Source organism: Diachasma alloeum, unplaced genomic scaffold (assembly GCF_001412515.2).
Source record: "Diachasma alloeum isolate Michigan unplaced genomic scaffold, Dall2.0 Dall_scaffold_00860, whole genome shotgun sequence".
Taxonomy (NCBI): Eukaryota; Metazoa; Arthropoda; class Insecta; order Hymenoptera; family Braconidae; genus Diachasma; species Diachasma alloeum.
Window position 1 is genome coordinate 127,220 of NW_021680981.1, and position 20,975 is coordinate 148,194.

Below are 20,975 nucleotides of genomic sequence, written 5' to 3' on the forward strand. Positions count from 1 at the left end.
TCGGTGAATGAGATTCCCGATTTTAATGGGTTACAAATGGCATAAGAATTAAGTAAACCATTACAAAGGCGCTCCAGAATTCGGAATTCGATTAATTACAGTCGAAAATAAGAAAAAAAGGTACCTTTTCGTGAGCTCTCTTTTTTTTTTATTTCACGTAGCTACCTCATCCGTTCTCTCTCTCGCACGTACGCTACCTTCCTATAGTCTCTCTCTCTCGGATTCGTGTTCCCCTCGTGGACAATACCTTTGCTTCTCTCTATCAGCTTTGGATTGGGATCGCTTTCTTTCTTTTCCATCCTTAAAATTATTATTCACATCTTTCGAGTCTTTTTGGAGTTTAATGGATCATTTCAGAGTAGTTAAAATTATTTTGAGTCACCTTGATGTAATTTTGTATTTGTACGAATTTACGATTTTGTATTAATATCGGCAATAGCGAAACACGTCAGTACAATTGTGTTTATTATTCAATGTCGACCTTACCTATCCCGTTTGGAATTTAAGACATTGGTTTATTGGTTTCTCGATCGATGATTGGTTTTGTTAATTGATGTTCTCGTCCACGAATCCACCCCTCTCTCCACGACCCGCACACTGAGCAGCCGAGTAAATCCCGTATCCTCGTAATCCACATTTCTGCTTATGGGTTGCGATATGTTTCTTGTCGTTATTGGCTTTTTGGGGACGATCAGTATTTAGTTTTAAGAAAATACGGTTCCGTTTGCGGTTTGTCGATTCCGCGTTGCTAAAAATCGGCTGGCGCCCTAAATACACGAAATAAGGATTGGATGAGCTGCTGATTGTCCCCGAAGTCCAGTGTTAGCGTTATGGTTTTTGGCGTTTCAGACTTGTCGGATTACGAGAACGAAGGTAATGAGTTGGCCGTGTTTGGATAATCGAGACTTCTGGGTTAGGGTTTATTGAGTATTTGTTGAGGCCAAAGAAAAATCATTACATATTTCGCAAATTTCTAAACAATTTCCGACGGAAATTCACTAGTAGCTTTTCAAATGATTCTCATCTTTCAACGCATTTCACGTTTAATATTCTGTGTGACAGCTAAACAAAAAAGTGGGTTATAAATGTATGGCTGTGTAAATGTATCTGGATGCTGTTCACTGCACTCTGCTTGGCCGAAATCCGAGTGGAAAAATAATCCGTCAAATACTACTGCTTCAAAATTAATCGGATATTTTGCGATCGCTTCGTTACCTAGGAACAAGTGTGTCAAATTTTGCAGAAAAATGCCTCGTGCTTAGTACTCGAGATTTTAAACCTGCAAAATTTAACACAATCCGAATAATTTTAAATATCCGATAATTTTGAAGCACTAGCGGTATTACTACTGAAAATAGGATTTTTGATTCTCAATTATTTCTCAATTGTTTCAAAAAAGTTGAAAATTGGATTCTTCATTTTCAATTAACTCTCAATTCACTCAGAGTAGATTGGGAAACAATTGAGAACCAAAAATCCAACTCTCATCTCTCAAAAAAGTTGAGGGTACATTCAGAGTAACCTGAGAATCGAACTTCAAAAATCAAATTTTCAATCCCGATAGTAAAATTGATAGTAAAGAGAGCGACTGCCATAAAAAGCATTTTACGCCTCATCACTCCAACTTACAACTAACCCTGAATTTTCTCTCAAGGACCAGAAATTATCGAGAGTCCAAGTCTCAACTTGGTCCGCAAGAGCCAAGTTTCCGAGAACGTTCCAGAAAATTCTCCGGTTTCCGAGAAAATCCGTCGATTTTCAAAAAAAAATCGAAAAAATTCTTCAATTTTCTAAAAATTTTGAATTAATGTTCCAGTTTTCTAAAAAAATCGAGAAAATTATTGGGTTTTTGGGAACGTTCTAGGAAATTCTCCGATTTTCTAAAAAATTCACGAAAATTCAAGCTAATTCTCCGATTTTCTACTAAATTGCACGAGGTTCGCCGATTTTCCAATAAGTTCGGAAGAATTACGGTTATCTAGAAAATTGGATGAAATTCATCGATTTTCTAATAAATTCGGGGGAATCCTCCGGTTTTCTAGAGAATTCGACAAAATTCTTCATTTTTCGAGAAAATGCTCCATTTTTGGAGAAAATTCTCCAGTATATTAAAGAATTTGCGAAAATTCTGCGTTTTTATAAAAAATTCGAGGAAATTATCCAGTTTTCTAAAAACTCTGCAAAACTCTCCGGTTTGTGTTTGAAAAATGAATTTTTGATTTTCCATCATCTCTCAATCTATTTTCAACTTTTGTGAAAAATGAAAATATGATTTTTTTGCTTTTGAAAATAGCATTGTTGCTTCTCAATGATTCTGAATTGGAGATGCAAAATGACAGTCACTTTTGAGATCGCGTCATGTGACCAAAAAATAAAGGTCATGTGACGCACAAATGTTGTAACTACAAATGATTGCCACAAATAATTTCTAAACAAATTGTTGTCAAACCATCTATATGGATACATAATGACGGTCAAACTCATTTCTAAAATAGCTTCATCTCTAGATAGATGGAAAATGACCGTAATTTTGATTTCAAAATGCATATTAGGCTAATGCAAAATGAATTCAAATATAAATTGATAATAAAAAAATGAGGTCGCATCTGTCTAGATAAAAAATGACTGTCATTTTTTCTTGGCCAATTGTGACGGTCATAGAAGAGTGGGGACATTGTGACAATTGTGGAAAACGTCTCGTCATATGACCGTCAATGATGGTCACATGATCGTCATATTATGGGTCTTGTAATGCATTCGCAGCTCTATCTGAATCTTGTTAAAAAAAAACCAATTCTCAGCTCTGTGGAAAAGTTGAGTGTAAATTGAAAGACAATTGAAAATCAGAAATTCATTTTTCAAAATGCAAATCTGAAAATAAATTGAGATAATTTAGACTCAAAAACCCCATTGTCAAAGAAAAAATCTAGTTCTCAACTCTCAGAAAAGCTTGAGATTAGATTGCGAGATTATTCAGAATCAATAATTCTATTTTCAACTCTGAAAAAAAGTTATGAATAAATTGAGAGATAAATGAGAATTAAAAATTCAACTGTCGACTTTTTTTGCGAATTGAGAGTTAGATTTTTTTGTTTTTGAAAATCGGATTTTTGATTAGAGAAACAGCGAATTTTCTCAAATTTTCTATATTGGAGATTTTTCCGAAATTTAGCGCAAATACGGTGGTTTTCAGTTGTTTTGTGTTTGTTTTGTTTTTGAGAATTATTATTATTATTATTTTTTTTACACTCGTTAATGAGATCGCTGAACGATTCTCGAGGGTTCCGACTTCACCTCGAAGACCGCCCAGCAAACGATACAAAATTTTCCTAATCGCTCTACAGTAGTGCTCCCTCCAACCAGAGGGTGAGCTCTACTGCAGTCCAGAATCGTGCTGTCTAAGTAGACGGAGGGATCCAAGAATGACCGCCTTCTGCATTTGGCCTGCCAAAATGAAGGCTTGACGCCTACATGCAGGGATGGTGTTCAGCGCAAATACGAATGACTCTTTCATTTCCCCGAGAGAGCCAATTATCTGGACAACCAACTTTACTTTGAATCCCCGATTTATTTGACGTAGCTCAAACAGGAGTGGCTGGTATTTGAGCCGCTTCCCCTCTTCTTCCACTGTGATGCTGCTCTCAGCCGGAGCTGAGAATTCAATGACATAGATGATTTTGTCATCAAAATCGAAGAGGACGATGTCAGGTTTCGTCGCAACGATTGGCCTGACAGTCGCGAACGAGAAGTTCCAGTAAATCTTACACCTCTCGTTCACGACAACGGACTCAATATCTCCTGGAGCGTAAGGCAGCGCCGGCGTTCTGTCTATCCCATAAGAGTGCCGCAAATGATAATACAGCACTCTCAAAGCCGCATTGTGACGGTGGATATAACTCGTGATTGCACAAGTCGGACAAGCCGACAAAAGATGCACCAAAGTTTCCGGGGATTGCTTGCACATCCGACATCGAGTATCCGGAACGTGCATCCCCATTACACGACTTCGATAGACAAGAGTGTTTATCACGCCATCCTGACATGCGCAGATGAAACCCTCAGTTTCAGACATCAAGCCAGCTGACTTCAAGAAGGCGAATGTCAGCTGGACGGGAAGACCCTGCTCTTCCACATGGCGGAAGAATATACTATGCACGGGCCTATCAACGTGCTGGCGGAGCAAGGTGGACTGCTCCGGCGCCTTGATGGTCACTCTACGCCGAGGTTTGGCCATGATGGCTAATGAATCACTAGCTAACTGGCCATCCCGGTCGCGATGAAAGTCCAAACCAAGGGAAGCCGCTGCCGTATCCGCTGCCTTGTATTGAAAGGCTTGAACCCCATGGAGCTCATGATCATGCACGAACTCCAAGTGTGAATCCAAGCCATTCATGACGTCACAAGCTAAACCGAGGACTAGACGATCATGAAGAGCCTCCAAACTGAGAAATCCTCGTCCTCCACACTGTCGCGGAAAATACAACCGCAGATTCGAAGAACGTGGATGGAGACTCCTATGAATGTTCATCAGCCTGCGGATATCTCTGTCCAGCTGCTCCAGCTCAAATCCACTCCATTTGAGAACACCAAATGAGTAAAGAAGCACCGGGACAGCGAACCTGTTCGTTGCTGCGACTTTATTCTTGCCGGAAAGTTCGGACTTTCAAACTTTCCTGAGCCGCCGCCGATATTCCTCGCGAAGAGTCTCTTTGACTTCCACAGTTTCCACTACGGAACGCTGATTGAAGCTAAGATATCGATACAACTCTTCGGCGCCAAGATGATGTATTGCGCTTCCACCCACAAGCTGAAGATCATCCACCTCGCCACCAAACTTGCCCCTCTTCATATGGAAGACGGCGCACTTGTCCAATCCGAAACTCATGCCGACCGCAAGAGAATTCATTGCGACAGTATCAAGCTGAAGCTTGAGTTGCCGCTCTCCTGAGGCAAATAACTTCAGGTCATCCATGTAAAACACATGAATGACCTGATGCCTCCTATCACCCGGTTTTTCGGCTTGGTACCCTCCAACACAACGCAGCGCAACAGATAGCGGCATTAGTGAGATGCAAAATAATAGAGGACTCAGAGTATCACCCTGAAAGACTCCTCTCCTATACTGCACCAACCTCGAAGTCAGCTTACCCTCACCAGATGTTATGGTGAAGCGCGTTCTCCAAAGTGGTGCAAGATCTTTTATACACCTCACTATGTGGTCCTCTACCGCAAGGCAATCCAATAGTAGGAAAATGAGTTCATGACTCGTTATCGAATGCCCTGCGATAGTCGACCCAGGCAACTGACAAATTGCGATGGTACTGCCTCGAATTGCGCAATACGCAGCGATCGACAAACAGATCTTCCTTGCAACCTGACAGTCCCCGGTTCACTCCTCACTGTTCATGTATCTGCTGCCACACTGGTTGTATATCATGGAGGATACGCTCATTCAGGATACCGGTGAAGAGCTAATGAAGTGTATTCAAACACGTGATCAGCCGATAGTTCGCCGGATTGGACAAGTCTCCCTTCTTAGGGAGCAACACAGTCCTCCCCTCTACCAACCACTCAGGAATAAGCTCACTACCATCGAGAAATGCCGTGAATATCCGGGCCAGATGGTCATGAACAGAGGTAAACCTCTTTCACCAAAAGGCGTTAATGCCATCAGGACCCGCAGCGGCGTGGTTCTTCATAACTCGTAAAGTAGATCGAACCTCTTCCTGAGTGATTCCCGAGAATTCCGCGGGCTGCCGACGAAGTACACAACAAAACGCGCGAAACTCCTTGAGGGCTGGAGTCTCCACCATGAGATTGGGGGCCTGACCGTAGAGACCCCCCCAGAACTCTTCAACCCGCTCGACTGAAGGCATCTTATCCGGTGCAGGCGCGGGTGGATCGAACCAGCGATTGGGGTCGGAGTGGGAGACAGAATTGTCGACCACCCGTCGCAACCGCTTCTCTAGAGACCGTTTCGTAGTCCCCAGAACGCGTACCTTCTCAACAAATCTCTCCTTAATCATGAGGAAGACTTGTTTATTCAGTGTGTGATGGTGGTATCGCAAATTCGCAGATATTCTGCGAATTCCCNTCATATGGAAGACGGCGCACTTGTCCAATCCGAAACTCATGCCGACCGCAAGAGAATTCATTGCGACAGTATCAAGCTGAAGCTTGAGTTGCCGCTCTCCTGAGGCAAATAACTTCAGGTCATCCATGTAAAACACATGAATGACCTGATGCCTCCTATCACCCGGTTTTTCGGCTTGGTACCCTCCAACACAACGCAGCGCAACAGATAGCGGCATTAGTGAGATGCAAAATAATAGAGGACTCAGAGTATCACCCTGAAAGACTCCTCTCCTATACTGCACCAACCTCGAAGTCAGCTTACCCTCACCAGATGTTATGGTGAAGCGCGTTCTCCAAAGTGGTGCAAGATCTTTTATACACCTCACTATGTGGTCCTCTACCGCAAGGCAATCCAATAGTAGGAAAATGAGTTCATGACTCGTTATCGAATGCCCTGCGATAGTCGACCCAGGCAACTGACAAATTGCGATGGTACTGCCTCGAATTGCGCAATACGCAGCGATCGACAAACAGATCTTCCTTGCAACCTGACAGTCCCCGGTTCACTCCTCACTGTTCATGTATCTGCTGCCACACTGGTTGTATATCATGGAGGATACGCTCATTCAGGATACCGGTGAAGAGCTAATGAAGTGTATTCAAACACGTGATCAGCCGATAGTTCGCCGGATTGGACAAGTCTCCCTTCTTAGGGAGCAACACAGTCCTCCCCTCTACCAACCACTCAGGAATAAGCTCACTACCATCGAGAAATGCCGTGAATATCCGGGCCAGATGGTCATGAACAGAGGTAAACCTCTTTCACCAAAAGGCGTTAATGCCATCAGGACCCGCAGCGGCGTGGTTCTTCATAACTCGTAAAGTAGATCGAACCTCTTCCTGAGTGATTCCCGAGAATTCCGCGGGCTGCCGACGAAGTACACAACAAAACGCGCGAAACTCCTTGAGGGCTGGAGTCTCCACCATGAGATTGGGGGCCTGACCGTAGAGACCCCCCCAGAACTCTTCAACCCGCTCGACTGAAGGCATCTTATCCGGTGCAGGCGCGGGTGGATCGAACCAGCGATTGGGGTCGGAGTGGGAGACAGAATTGTCGACCACCCGTCGCAACCGCTTCTCTAGAGACCGTTTCGTAGTCCCCAGAACGCGTACCTTCTCAACAAATCTCTCCTTAATCATGAGGAAGACTTGTTTATTCAGTGTGTGATGGTGGTATCGCAAATTCGCAGATATTCTGCGAATTCCCGCCGTGAAAGCCCTACCACTGTTGACAAAGTCCATCACACACTGAATGCGAGACGCTTGCTTCTTTGCCTCTTCGATCTTACCTTGGATCTGTGCGATGCGTCTCCTCATTATCTCCTCAAATGACCCCACTCTTGGGGTTCGAGGCTTCAGACGGAGAGCCGCATCATACACAGCCCAGTTCAGGTCGAGCAAATTGATGTCCGGTGAGAGCTGTTATGGCTGGAGACGAAACTTCCCCGTGACTCTTTCCCGCCTTGTTCCTATCCCTCTCGGAGCCCTCTCAGGCTCCTCATCTCCCTGTTGGGTCGGCTGCTCCGGCTGTGTACCATTCTCTTCCTGAAGAGGAGGAAGGTCCATCAACCCCCGCGGAACGAGCAGTAACTCATATCCTTGCTGACGCAAGCGGCTGACTTGATCTCTCAGATGTTGACTTGAGAAATGCGAGAACTCAGGGTGCATACGGCACCACAAGTCCCTCATTCTCGCCATGTAGCCTACCTGCGCCGGCTCGCTATCCTGCCAACATTGCATGAGGTCCTCCTTGAGTTCTTCCGTCCACCTAATCCTTTGTACAGCCGGGTTGTTACCATTGGATCCAGATCGTTCACCCCTCCTAACTGATCCGCGGTCCCCGTCCGAGAGGGACCGATTGTGGGAGGCTCTGCCGCGGCTCGATGACGAAACCGGGTATAGGTACCGCCGGGTGGTTAGCCCGACACCACCATGGCTATTGAGGACATGCCGGGCGATGGGTTCGCCACACTCCCTAAGCCTTATTATTATTATTATTATTATTATTATTATTATTATTATTATTATTATTATTATTATTATTATTATTATTATTATTGTGGTGGTTGTAGGATGGTGGAATACGGAGTGTTGCTCAATTTCCACGAATGGGAGTGAGATGCACGAATGCTTGGTACCCATGGGCCCTCATTGTATTATACTCCTGAGCTATCCACTCGATAATTCTCATTTCCGTACGCAGCGATTCGGGGGTTTCGGTGGCGTCATCTGACAAATTCCAGTGTAACTGAGGGAAACAGTATGGCGACAGCTGATCGCCTCATTTACTTACAAGTCTTTTATGGGAATTCGCGGCGTCTAATTGCTTCGGAACAACTCGCGGAAAATAGTAAAAAATAATTCACGGGCTGCTAATTGGGTCTCGGGAGTGTGCAGTGTCTGTGAAAATTGGAATTTGTGTTTTTATTTTTGATAATTACCCTCGCCATATTGACAGGGTGTCACACTATTGTGACTTGGCTAGGGGGGGATGGTGGTGTTTTTTTTGGGTTATTTTCTAAGTAATATTAAAAATATATGAACTCATTTCCCCCCCTCCAGATCCAACATTGCATCTAAAATGCTTTTTTTCGACAATTTTCTGGGGAATTTTCTAGGGACATTTCGGGCAAAAATCTCTCCAACCGGGCCTTAATCATAATACATACATCCAACATTGATAAAACTAGTCCTGAGTCATCAAGTTCCCGCTGAGATTCGAACTAGAGTTATGTCAGTATCTTTAGCAGCATCTATTTGATCAGACTTTCCAAGGAATACCCAAAATCTTGTCCATGCCTCACTACCCGGCTTCGACACGTCAAAGTTGGACCACTTTTAGAACCAGTTGTTAGGATTGTAAATTCTTGCCTCGATAGTTTTTTTCATACTTGATAAGTTGTAAGTGGAACATGATTCCACGGCTGAACAGTTAACAGTCATTCGTAAAGCTATAAACTGTATGATCTGCAGGTAAAAATCCATTCTGGTGCGAATCTTCAGGAGAAATTGACCTTCGGACCACCTCCCGCCAAGAGCATGCGGACTGAGTATGGAGCACTTGAGTGTACTATTGAAGTTGTGCCAGATTTGGATGAGGCTATTAATCATATTCATAAGTATGGAAGCTCCCATACAGACGTTATTGTAACGGAGGATTCACATGCGGCAGAACACTTCCAGAGAGAGGTCGATAGTGCCTGTGTTTTCCATAATGCGAGTTCCAGATTTGCCGATGGATATCGATTCGGACTCGGTGCTGAGGTAATGTTGAAGATGATTAGAAATTGGAAATGTAAGGAAAGTCGTGAGAATAAGATAACCCTTAATTTGACAATAATCCGCATGGCGGAAAATGAAGGTTGTGTATGTATGATTATGAGAGTCCTAGTTAATCATTTCGAAATATGAATACTTATTCTTTAGTCGAAAATAAGTATTGTGTAATTACAGGTAACAGCATGAAACCGAGTTCGCGAAATATTAATCCGGCTGTGTACCCCCAAAATTTTAATTCTGTTGAATGTTTTTATATGTTTTCTCTCATATCAATCGATCGTGAGGTATGCTATGAGCGAGGGGACAATCACTCTGGAAAACAGTCTACACTAGGTTTTAAAATTTCAACGATTTCTGACGTCTATTTAGAACTTCAAGGGATTTCAAGGAAATTCAAAGGATCTCCAGGGACTTCAAGGGAATTCATAACATTTCATAAGATTTCAAAAACTTCTAAAAAAATTTTATAAATTTTCAAATTACGATTCGAACATTTGTATTAGTTATGCGCTTGTAAACTATTCATTTGATTCATGTGGTATTCGAGAAGAGGAGTCAGTGCAGCATGTCACTTGTAGTCGAGTCATTCCCAGGCAATCCTCATTAGGTTGCAATTCTGAGGATTATTCTGCTCTAGAAGATGATCATGTTAGTGATGACCTAGAGTGAACTCGCTGAACAATTTTCAACATTGTAAATTTAATCGGAATTCTTCCCTCTAGAAAATGAGAAATTTAGGAAAAATAAATAATAATCGGAGGAGTTCACCCTAGGTTATGTGGAACTTAGTCATCTTCAAGAGCAGCATAATTCTCATAATCGAATGCTAATCAGGAGCATACGGGAATGATTCAATTGAAGAAATACGATTGTGAAAAAAAATATGTTTCCCTCAAACTTGTAAATGAACATGTGGCAAAAATATTTTTTCCTCTCAGTCTAGACTCTGTGTTTTCTCTCTTTGTCCAATAGTCCCTAGCAGAGTTGGGTCATTCAGTGAAAATCGGGGTTTTCTACGGTACATAGTAGAATACTGGTAATTTACCTCAACATGGTGAAAACGGTAAATAACTGGTAGAGAACCCCTTATCTGTCTATGAGTGTAGTAATTCTCGTGACTGAATTCCACGACGGTTATACATTGCAAGCGTCAAACATCATGAGGGTCATACCTCGAAAATATCATCACGAGAATCGTATATCGACAGGGTCATACCTCACGAGGGTCAAATCTCGCACGGCTCATATCTTGAAAAGGTCCTGCCTCGTGAGGGCCAAATGGTGCACCGATTATACCTCACAAGGGGCCAACGTTGCAAGGTTCAGACATCCCAAGAGTGATACCTCGCGAGGATCATGTATCCCGTTAAACCCTTGACGATTTTCGTGTTTACTCTTTTTGTTTGACCCTCAGAATCGTTGGATCGTCATGATTGTTCTGACTGCCACACTGTTGACTCTCATAATCATTGGAACCGTATGATAGTCCTTTCTACTCCCGTGTTGCCGCTTGTTGTCATTTGACCTTTAAGATTCCCCTGCCTAGCTCTATCGTTTGACCGTTGCGACCTTCAACCCTCGCAAGGGATGACCTTTGTGATGTTTGATTTTCGCGAAGTATGAACATTGCGATATTTGACCCTTGCAATACTTGCACATAACAGGGGAGCTCGTCCACGCTGCCAACTGGGCTAATCTCGCTTCAGAATAACTGTGCTGTTCTCAATCACGCGCAAAAGCGGTCAACAAGGTCTAAAGCCTCCTTAGTAAATTGATTGTTTTTTACATGTAAAAAAATTGGTAAAATACCGGTGGTATTTTATTTGCCCAACCCTGTCTATGTCTCTCTATGGTACCAATTCGAGAATACCGACTACCTATCCCATCCAATGGAATTTGAGATCATCCGAATTTAGCAAGAAACTACTCACAGAATTGGAGATATTAAAATTTTGACAATCCGGTTTTGGTGAAAAAAAGCTCGTCATTAATACGAAAATAAATCGTATATGTTTCGGAATTTATATAATGACAAAGATAATTAATAAGGTCACGTTCAATCTGTGGAAAACGATTTCATTTAACCTCATTTAGTACTTGAAAAAGAACAAATTCAAGTGTTAGGTTTGCATTTTTTGAGTATTCCATGGTAAATAAGGAAAAACAACTGGCTACCTTCATTGTCATTCATTTTCACCTGATTATGAATGATAAATTCTCAATTTACTTATCAATCTGCTGAAATATCAAGCTGAAGGTCAGAACGAGCTGGCGATCAGCTGTCGATCACACCATGAACGGTGACGCTATCTGCAAGAATTGTCTATCTCCCGGCGCGATGACAAAATAAATGACCGCCGACTCGTTCTGACTTTCATATTTCATGAATTCTCATCAGATCATAACGAAAGTATAATTAAAAAATAGAATAATAATATAGAATTGTCACTTGACTTCGTTTTCCACGATTTATCGAGATATGCGGCAGCGTATCGCCCAAGAAAAAGTTTTGACTCTGTGCAAAACTGGCCGAACGCTGCCGTGTATCTATATACGAAGCAACTACCCCCTCCACTACCTCCGATACATATCCATTGAACAAAATACAAATGTAACAAGGTACATGAAAAATAATCTTAGTTACATGATATAAATCGACCACCATCTTCTCATTGATGTAACTATTTTTTTTATTCCAATCAATATTTAAAAAATTACGCACATAGCAACGGGATCACATGCACATTGTCGTATTTCACATTATCTCCTATCATTTTTTTTATTACGGAGTTGGCAGCACTGCAATACAGCCACAGACACCAAGGAGGGAGCCCGGGAATTTACAAATTGAGTTTGGTGCATGGACGATAAATTTCACAGGTATTTTTCAATTGAGTTCCGTGCTTAAATAAATTCCGGAAGAAGCAAATTGAGTCGGAAAATCTGGAATCAGTAATTGAAAGTCGGTGGAAATGATGACTGTGAAGTACAATTATTTGTTTCGCTTCGATTGTTAATTGAAAAGATGATCTATCGTGTGAAAAATGAACGAGCCGAATTGAATTGGAAATAACAAAATTTATAGGATATCAAAACGATTCCTTGCTTCTTTTGAAAAAAGTTATGAAATCTCTCTTAAAAAAACAAAAACAAATGTTTTTATACAAAAACAGCGCCAAGAAAAAGTTTATGTTGGTTCTTACCGGGAAGTAGAAATTTTTGAAAAATACAAAGAAATGAAAAAGAGAGCCAAGTCAGCAATTTCAAATAGACAAATATAGTGCACAATCAGATTTCTAGAAGAAAAATAATTTCAAATCGAATAAGGATTTTAAAAAAATTCTTCATGAAATAAAAAATTACTCGAAGCAGGACCAACGTTCTTGGCGCGGAGTTTTTCAACTCACTGTTTAGTATCAAGCTAATCCATCATCTTTTGATCCGCGCCAAGGACGTTGGTCCTCCTTCTACTAATTTTTCATTTCATGAAGAATTTTTTTAAAATCCTTCTTGATTTGAAACTATTTTTCGTCTAGAAATCTGATTGTCCACTATATTCGTTCATTCGACATTGCTGACTTGGCTCTCTTTTTCATTTCTCTGTATTTTTCAAAAATTTCTACTTCCCAGTAAGAACCAACCCAAACTTTTTCTTGGCACTGTTTTTGTACAAAAAATACATCCTTTTGTGTGTGGAATCAATAACAACAAGTGCAGGTATTCATCCACCATTATCCACCATATCTAGATGATGGGAAATGGTTACAGTACTTTTTATGACGGACAAAAATATCACGCCAAAAAAATCACGTCAAAAATGTTACAAACAAAAATATCACAAACAAAAATATCACAAGCAAAAATATCACCGATAAGAATATCACAGCTGAAACATTACAAACAACAATATCACAAACGAATAGAACTCAGAAGAATGAAGGTCAGAAAGGAAGAAAGGCAGTCAGAAGATGTCAAAAGGGTCAGAAGGGTTTTGAAATTAGAAAGAGGAATCCTGAAAAATCGTTAACTGAAAAGTACTCTATTTATGACAAAATTATTTCTTCATGAATGGACCACTGCTCTGAACACGTTACAATTTTAGATTAAATGCAACACCTTTCAAGAAGACGATGATATCGTCAGCATTATACGACTCCACTAGAGCTTCCAGAACGCTATCAATTACCACATACTTTCTTCGACGAGGTTCTGCAACAACGCGGTGAGCCAGTACATTGGACATCACGACCTCAGTGAGACCTTGTTCGATCTTCATGGAATTGATGAAGCGACCAAGAGTAGCATGATTCACTCGAACACGTTTATTGAAACCCTGGTACTAGCCTTCGAGTGCATTGTTGGTTCGTGGCTGCCCTTCCACTGTTGCTGCGTGACAATTCCAAAAATCAATGGAGAAGCGTGGACTTCTGCGTCTGTTATCAACCTTACGACCAATCCAGGTATCCTGGAAGTACTCCAAAAATCCCGCCAATCGCTCAGCATTCCTCGTATAAAATGGCGTTGCAATTAGTTGTTCGAATGCAGAAATTACATCATGAGGGGGAACGAATGCCAGGGACATGAGCATCCTCACATTAATTGCAACGATTGAGTTTTCACGATACCATGTTTGCAATCTATGTGACTGGACATTGCGCCAGAGACACTGGCCAAAATGAAATAAACAACCAGAAATAATAGTCTCGGGAAAGTAGCGAGTGAATGCCTGTATGAAGGCCATCTCAAAATCAACAACCATACGTTCTGGCTGAAACTCACCGACCTGCTCCTTAATCTACTTGAGAGTAAGTCGATAGGTACGTTTTGTTTTATTTGGTGCCAAAACATATACAAGGGGGATGGCCTTTCTTTCCCGAATCCCATGAATCGTGTAAAGTTGAGAAAAAATGGAAGGCACAGTTTCAAATGTTCCATCTCCAAACCCCTGTGTACAGGTGCAAAGAAATTCTAAATTTTGCGCAGTAGAGAATATCAAAAAACGATCGGCACCACCATTATCGTGCATCAAAAATGGTTCACCTCGAGAAGTCGTCTTGAAGAAATGAGGGATGACTAATTCCTCACGTGTAGGTGGAGTTGGTAATTGTGGGTTGACAGCAGCACGAACACGTCGAACTGTTCTCGCCAAATTAAAATGGGTAGGCGATTCTACGGCAGCATTTTCGAGCATTCGGCCCACCACTGAACCAACGAGTAGACTGGGAACTTCATCTGATTTTTTTGCTTTCTTCTTCAATTTATTGATGGCCTTCAGAGCTTCTACAACAGCAACATCAGGAGTATGTTGAGGATGTTCGAGCGCTTCGCCAACGATGACTCCTGTGACGAGTAAATGAATAAGCCCAACGATGAGAACGATGAGAAAAGAAGACATAATTGACAAAACCATACCTGTCCTTTTGTCGGAACTAGTGCGAATGAACACTGAACAATCAGCCTCCTTCCACTGTCGACAACGCCATACAATAGAATTAGCATTAGCTCGAAAACGTGTATAAAGATATCCTTGATGCAACAACATAGGCTTGCCTTGTTGATTAAGAACAAACTTGAGCCCCACGTCAACGGTCTTGATGGGAACCGACTGAATCCCAGAATGATACTGATTAAAATGATCAATTCCGAACGGAAGGCACCCAAGAGTAAACAATAACAACCCAACAATAAATATCTCGCTCACCAACTTGAGTTTTCATGGAAATAATAGGTATTTCCTGAGTTATCTGATTGATACGTGAGGAGAAAGACCCGTTGGAATTAGAATTCAATTTTTATACTACGAGGAGGCTTAAAGGATTATTTATGATCATTTGGACTGTGATATTTTTGTTTGTGATCCGTTGGCTGTGATCTTTTTGTTCGTGATATTTTTGATTATGATATTTTTGGGTCATGATACTTTGGTTTGTGATATTTTTGCCTTGATTATTTTGATTGTGATAAAAAGGCCGTGATCGATTGACCGGTCACCATGGGAAATAGCAGGGGAGGGGTAAAGAAGATGCTGGAACCTCCATCCGGGCCTTAACGTTTCCTTTCAAGGAAGCATGGCGTTCTAAACAGCATGACAGAATAGACCTGTCATTCTGGAAATCTAGGGGAAATATTTATTCCGTTCATCAAACTGAAAAATGTCTAGAGAAATTATGGAGAACTCTAATAAATATTGATATTTAAAGTGTCATACATTTTGAGCCCTCAAATAGTATATTGTGCATCAAGGGCTATTTTTTAACACGCCTGCAAAGGAAAGTTCGTATTTTGCTCTTTGATGAGCGGGAGGAAAGTCCCGCGGGAGGGAGCAAAGTACGAACTTTCCGTACAGGTGTGTGAAAAAATGATGACTCGTATGTTAATTCGGTTGAAGTTTCCGAAACACCTAGGGAAATTAACATGGAAAAAAAGTGTCCGAAGATCTAGTAACTCTCAGGATGAAAAGATCGATTACCGAGAGTTTCTTCAAATAATATTTTCTTGATTTTTTAAACTTTCAATGAAAATGAATGAAAAATATTAGAGAATCTCGAAGGAGGATTTTTTTAGGGGATCTCGAAAGGGGATATATCGGTCGTTGAAAGTATCGGCTAAAAAATATCGATATATCAAGATGGAATATCGGACCTGTCGATATATCACCGCGTATCGTGCGTCCCTATATGTATGTGAGCTTTTATTTTAAATTCAGTTTTTTGACAATCAGTAAAAAAAATAATCATTGACATGTTTTCAATCATGGCTTAAAATATTCGTTTAGATGTTATCTCGGTCGAGTTCGAAGACAGTGGCGACCGTATCATTTGCTGTGAAATTATAGACTTAAAAAACATTCTATCGGGGTTTAATCATGGTTTAATCGGGATTGAGTCGGAGTTTAGCCAGGGTTTAGGCGGGGTTCAGTCGGAGTTTCGTAAAGGTTTATTCGAGATTCAGTCGAAGTTTAGTCAGGGGTTAATCGGGGTTTGGTCGGGCTTTAGTATAGGTTTAATCGGGGTTTAGTCGAAGGTTAATCAGGGCTTAACCAATGTTACGCCAAAGATTAATCAATATTTAATGAAAGTTTAAAAAAGTTCAGTTTTAATTTGTTCGGCCTTTGTTAGATAATTAACCAGGGCATATGGACCTCATGTTAGACATTTGGGATATTTAGGGATTATATCAATGTTTCATGGGTGGTATATCTTCTTCTCCATTTTACCATCCCGAAGCAAGCTGCTAATTCATTAACAAAATAGTTACACTGGTCTGAAGTCCAGTTTAGAGGAAATTATTCAGGATAAAAATAAAATTTAAACAATTTACTCACGTCCGGGGATATAACACACTCATTTTGTTTTCGCACCATCTGTCCAATTTAAAATAAAAGATTGGGTAGTGGTCCAGGCGTCGCCAGACTTAGTTCCAAAAAGCTCTGGATAAATAAATTGTCCAGAAATATATCCATACGTTTTCATGTACCTGGATGACATAATAATGTCTCCAGGACATTTTCGGAACACCTTACGTGGTTGGGAAAAGTTCTCGATAAGTCGAGATGTCACGGTCTCACACCATAGCGAGAAAAAAGACTGTCCTGTCGTTTCGAGGTAAAATACCTGGGTTTCGTCGTGAGCAGCCAAGGACTGCAAGTCGGTCCCGAGAAGACATCGGCAGTCGTTGGTTTGCCCGTGCCAAAGAATCTGAATCAGATTCGCCGTTTCGTGGGAATGGCAGCTTGGTATGGACGATTCATATCGGAGTTTGCAACCATATCTTAGCCGCTGACATGCCTAACACAAGCGAATCGGCCGTGGAGCTGGAGGGAGATTTTGAAGTTGAAGAAACACCAATCGAAGCCTGGGTCAAGTGCATGGAGTGCCATGACACATTGAGACTGGCCTTTAGACATGTATTAGCCGAAACTAATGACCGACAGGTATAAGATTTTAACTCGCGCCATAGAAAAGGTAAATTCGAGGTTGACGAACAAGTCCTAGTTCGCAATCATGAGCTGTCACATCTTGGAAAGCATCGTTCAGCATCCTTGAACAAACCGTTCAATGTACCTTTCGTGGTGACCAAGAAACATTCCAGTAACTTCTACTAGGTGTCCGATATGGCGGTTCGTAATACCAATGACACCGCTATAGTGCACATGGAGCCCTACAGGGAAGCTTTGAAAGAGCCCTTGACTGAATAGACGGGAAGTAAAAAGTAGTTACTCCTGGAGATTTTGACATGAAGCATGTAGTTTTCAGGACGAAACCTCTCTTAAGGAGGGAGGTGGGTAACGAGATTTTCTTATTACGGGTTGCAATCCCGTCAAATAGATATTTGAACTCTTAGAATTATTGTAAAGAGTTTAAGAAGTAATAGAAATACTCCTGGTGGGCATTGCTCACTGTACCATGTCATGCTGATGATGAACTGGGCAATTCACTTGTCCAGCCATAACAGTCCTCTGAGTAGACGAGATTGCCTCAGAGGCCGGTTTCCGTCGAACCTTTTGTAAAGGTTTTGCTGGCGCCCAACCAAAGAGTGATAGAGAAGGCTAAACAAAGAATTTGGATTTTTTCTGGGTGAACAACCCGGGGAAATATATCCTTATAAAGTCCGGCGTCCAGAGATCTAGAATCTGATACATCGTTTTTCGTCCATCGTCAAGCTCGCTAGGATCACTACCATTTGTCAGCGTTTTGTTGCTCGACTCGGGAGAATCCCTGAATTTTTGTCCAAAACAGTGCTCAACCCTGGTAACATCGAACAAGTTCAACTCTTCTGGATAAAAGCCGATCAGCCGTACATCTCTCTATTAATAGCCCTTTCCAGAGGGCAGAAACTGAGACCATTGAATCCACTCACTTATTTGACAGCAATTTTGGTATTACCAGAAAGTCTGTCACCCTGGTGGATGACTCAAATTCGCTCAACTTGACTTCGAAAATGAGCATCACGACATTATATCTCGGGACTCTCAGTTGGCTCAGCTCATTATCAACGAAGCTCATCTCAAGACGGTATATATGTTACGTCAGAAGACATACCGCAGCTTTTGATTTAAAATAAATAATTAAAAAATGAATAAAAAAGTTATTAATAATTGAACTTGAAAATAATAAATAATGAGAGATTTTGAAAGAATTATACTTTGGAATCAACGCGAAACACGTCTCATTTTCAATCGATCTTACTCGAGGCAATATGAAAAACAATTCAATAAGAATAAAAAGGCAATGGTTGGTTTTTGTTAACATGAGTCAAAGGCACCTCCTTGAGTGATCAGAGCGCGATATGTAAGTTTTCTAGAAAATGAGATAATAGGGCATCTAGGGAGATAAAATTAATAGTGAAAAATGAAGAAAAATACATCCAATTCAGAAAAAATATCATGAAAGATTTGAAATTTAAAATAAGCCGAAAAATTTATTTATTGAAAGTTATGACGTGGAGGATTTTCCACGGTTTTAACATTGTGTTTGAACGACTGACGGAGTCGAACCCGTTCTCAACTCAAGACCATTAGAATATCTCTCACAAAACCCTGACGACGTTGCATGCTCGCATGCATGCCTGGTCTATAATTTATTCTTGATTGAATTGGCGTATTGTAACCAATGCCACGTAAAATGATTTATCGCCCTTCTCCCCATCCATCTTCATCTCGCCCATCTCCCAAGCATTCCACTAAAACTAGACCCGACCGCATAATATATTCAAATGCATACCTTCCGCCATGACATTTGTTAATGGATGCTTTTTTGAATAACGACTTTCATACTTTTTTAAAAATTTCCAGGTCGGAATTTCAACCGCCAGAATTCATGCAAGGGGTCCAGTTGGTGTCGACAGCCTTTTAACGACCAAATGGGTGCTTCACGGCAACGGGCACGCAGTCCAAGACTTTGCTGAGGGTGGACCATACACATACATACATCAATCCCTCCCCACCCATTGAAAGTATGTCGAACTTCACTTCGTTTGACTGTTACCATTTCAATTCCATTGTGAATAAAGTCAACGAATTTTATATAATCGTAAAATTTCAGCAATCAGTGCTAAAAAATATTTCAAGCATATCAAAAATTTTGCGAAGGTGAGACCGGCTTATTTTGTCCTACACCTACATTATTCTTGTAATCGAATAAAGAAATATTCCTACTTATTGATCCTTAAACTTGGAACCTGTCAACATTCCGAATATTCCGCACGGAAATATTCATAGGCGCAGATATATCTGATTAATATTTATGTTACATTTTTCTTTTGTACTTGAGATAGATCTTTCATGTATCCGATATGTATCTAAAATATTTTGATACAAAGTAAGTTTCATCAACATTGTGCTTTGTAATGTGTTATTTTGTTTTCGACTATTCAACGATAATAATTTAAGACGTCCAGGCGAGTAATAACACTAGTGAAGCAAGAGTAAAATTTTTAATTTTACGTTTCGATCTTTTGTTTATACTTTTTGTTTGATTAATATTGAGTTACTTCAGTATTGCTCATTGCATGGATCTCTAGCCTGGAGGGAGTCTACATGAAGCCGGAAAGGAGATTCAATCCTTGAGGAGAGAGTTTGAAGTTACGTATAAGTTGCGAGCCATGTTTCATTTCAATCGTTGGAATGGTACCCGCGGAATGGAGGGCATTCTGTGGGCAAGTGAATGACGCCGCTATTGGATGGAATTAGGTGTAAGAGATCACAGGGATATACCTACGGACCCTGAATGTAACTAGGGTCTCCACATTAAGTCCGGATTATTGTGACTCAGGTGACCATCTAATTTCTGAGGGTGAACGGTCAAACGGTCAGGAAACATTTATTGTTTAAGGAGAATTCTCAGATCATTTGTTATGAAGTAATCTGTAAGGAATTATGATTATTATCATTGTTCGTTAATGTTATAAGAGTGTGGATTGTACTCGTCAGTTCCGTCGGCTCTGGTTAGGTATGATTGCAACGATCAAACAGAGCTTGATATCATCGTGAATTGTTGAATCATACGGTGGATGTTGGTTAATCAGTATATATAACTACTCCAATGTAACTATAAATTCAATTAACCATTATATTCCACACATTTTGAAATATTATTCTGATAAATTGCCAGTGTCAGGCTCAAGTATTAGAGATTTTACGAATTGGAGCTTTAAAATCAATAGCGGTGCACACGGTGTTTTTTTCAGGGGGTTTTGGCTCGAATAAACATAGCCGTCATGATACCGGAAGACTTGTACACTCTTTGCCGAGAGGATGAATTAACAATTGAATTCCTGAGAGACAAAGGCGTAATTATGATTCAGACACGTTGTCCGGAATGTGACGAACTCATGTACACGCACTATGAGCTGAAACGATTTAGACGTCAGAGATCTAAGACTATTGTCGATTCACACCGTAAATGGAGGAAAATGAAATGTAGATTCTTATACATTAGGACGATACATGCACGCAGGAGTTAATCTCCGAAGCGAGCAGGACTTCTATAACAACAGTCCATGGGGTCATTCGCCGGATTAATGATTTATTGGATCAGTGGGTAGCCGACTGCATCACCGTG

General features: G+C 40.9%; 1 protein-coding gene across 1 annotated transcript in view; it reads left to right on the forward strand.

Moving 5' to 3' along the window:
• Positions 1–19,585, forward strand: part of LOC107045005 (delta-1-pyrroline-5-carboxylate synthase) — a 99,016-nt gene extending 79,431 nt beyond the window's left edge. Inside the window, exons 3-4 of the mRNA XM_015267094.1 lie at positions 9,109–9,399; positions 19,208–19,585. Of these exons, the coding sequence (XP_015122580.1) occupies positions 9,109–9,399; positions 19,208–19,366 (450 nt within the window). The 3' untranslated portion in view covers positions 19,367–19,585. The remainder of the gene's footprint in view (positions 1–9,108; positions 9,400–19,207) is intronic.
• The last annotated feature ends 1,390 nt before the right edge of the window (positions 19,586–20,975 follow it).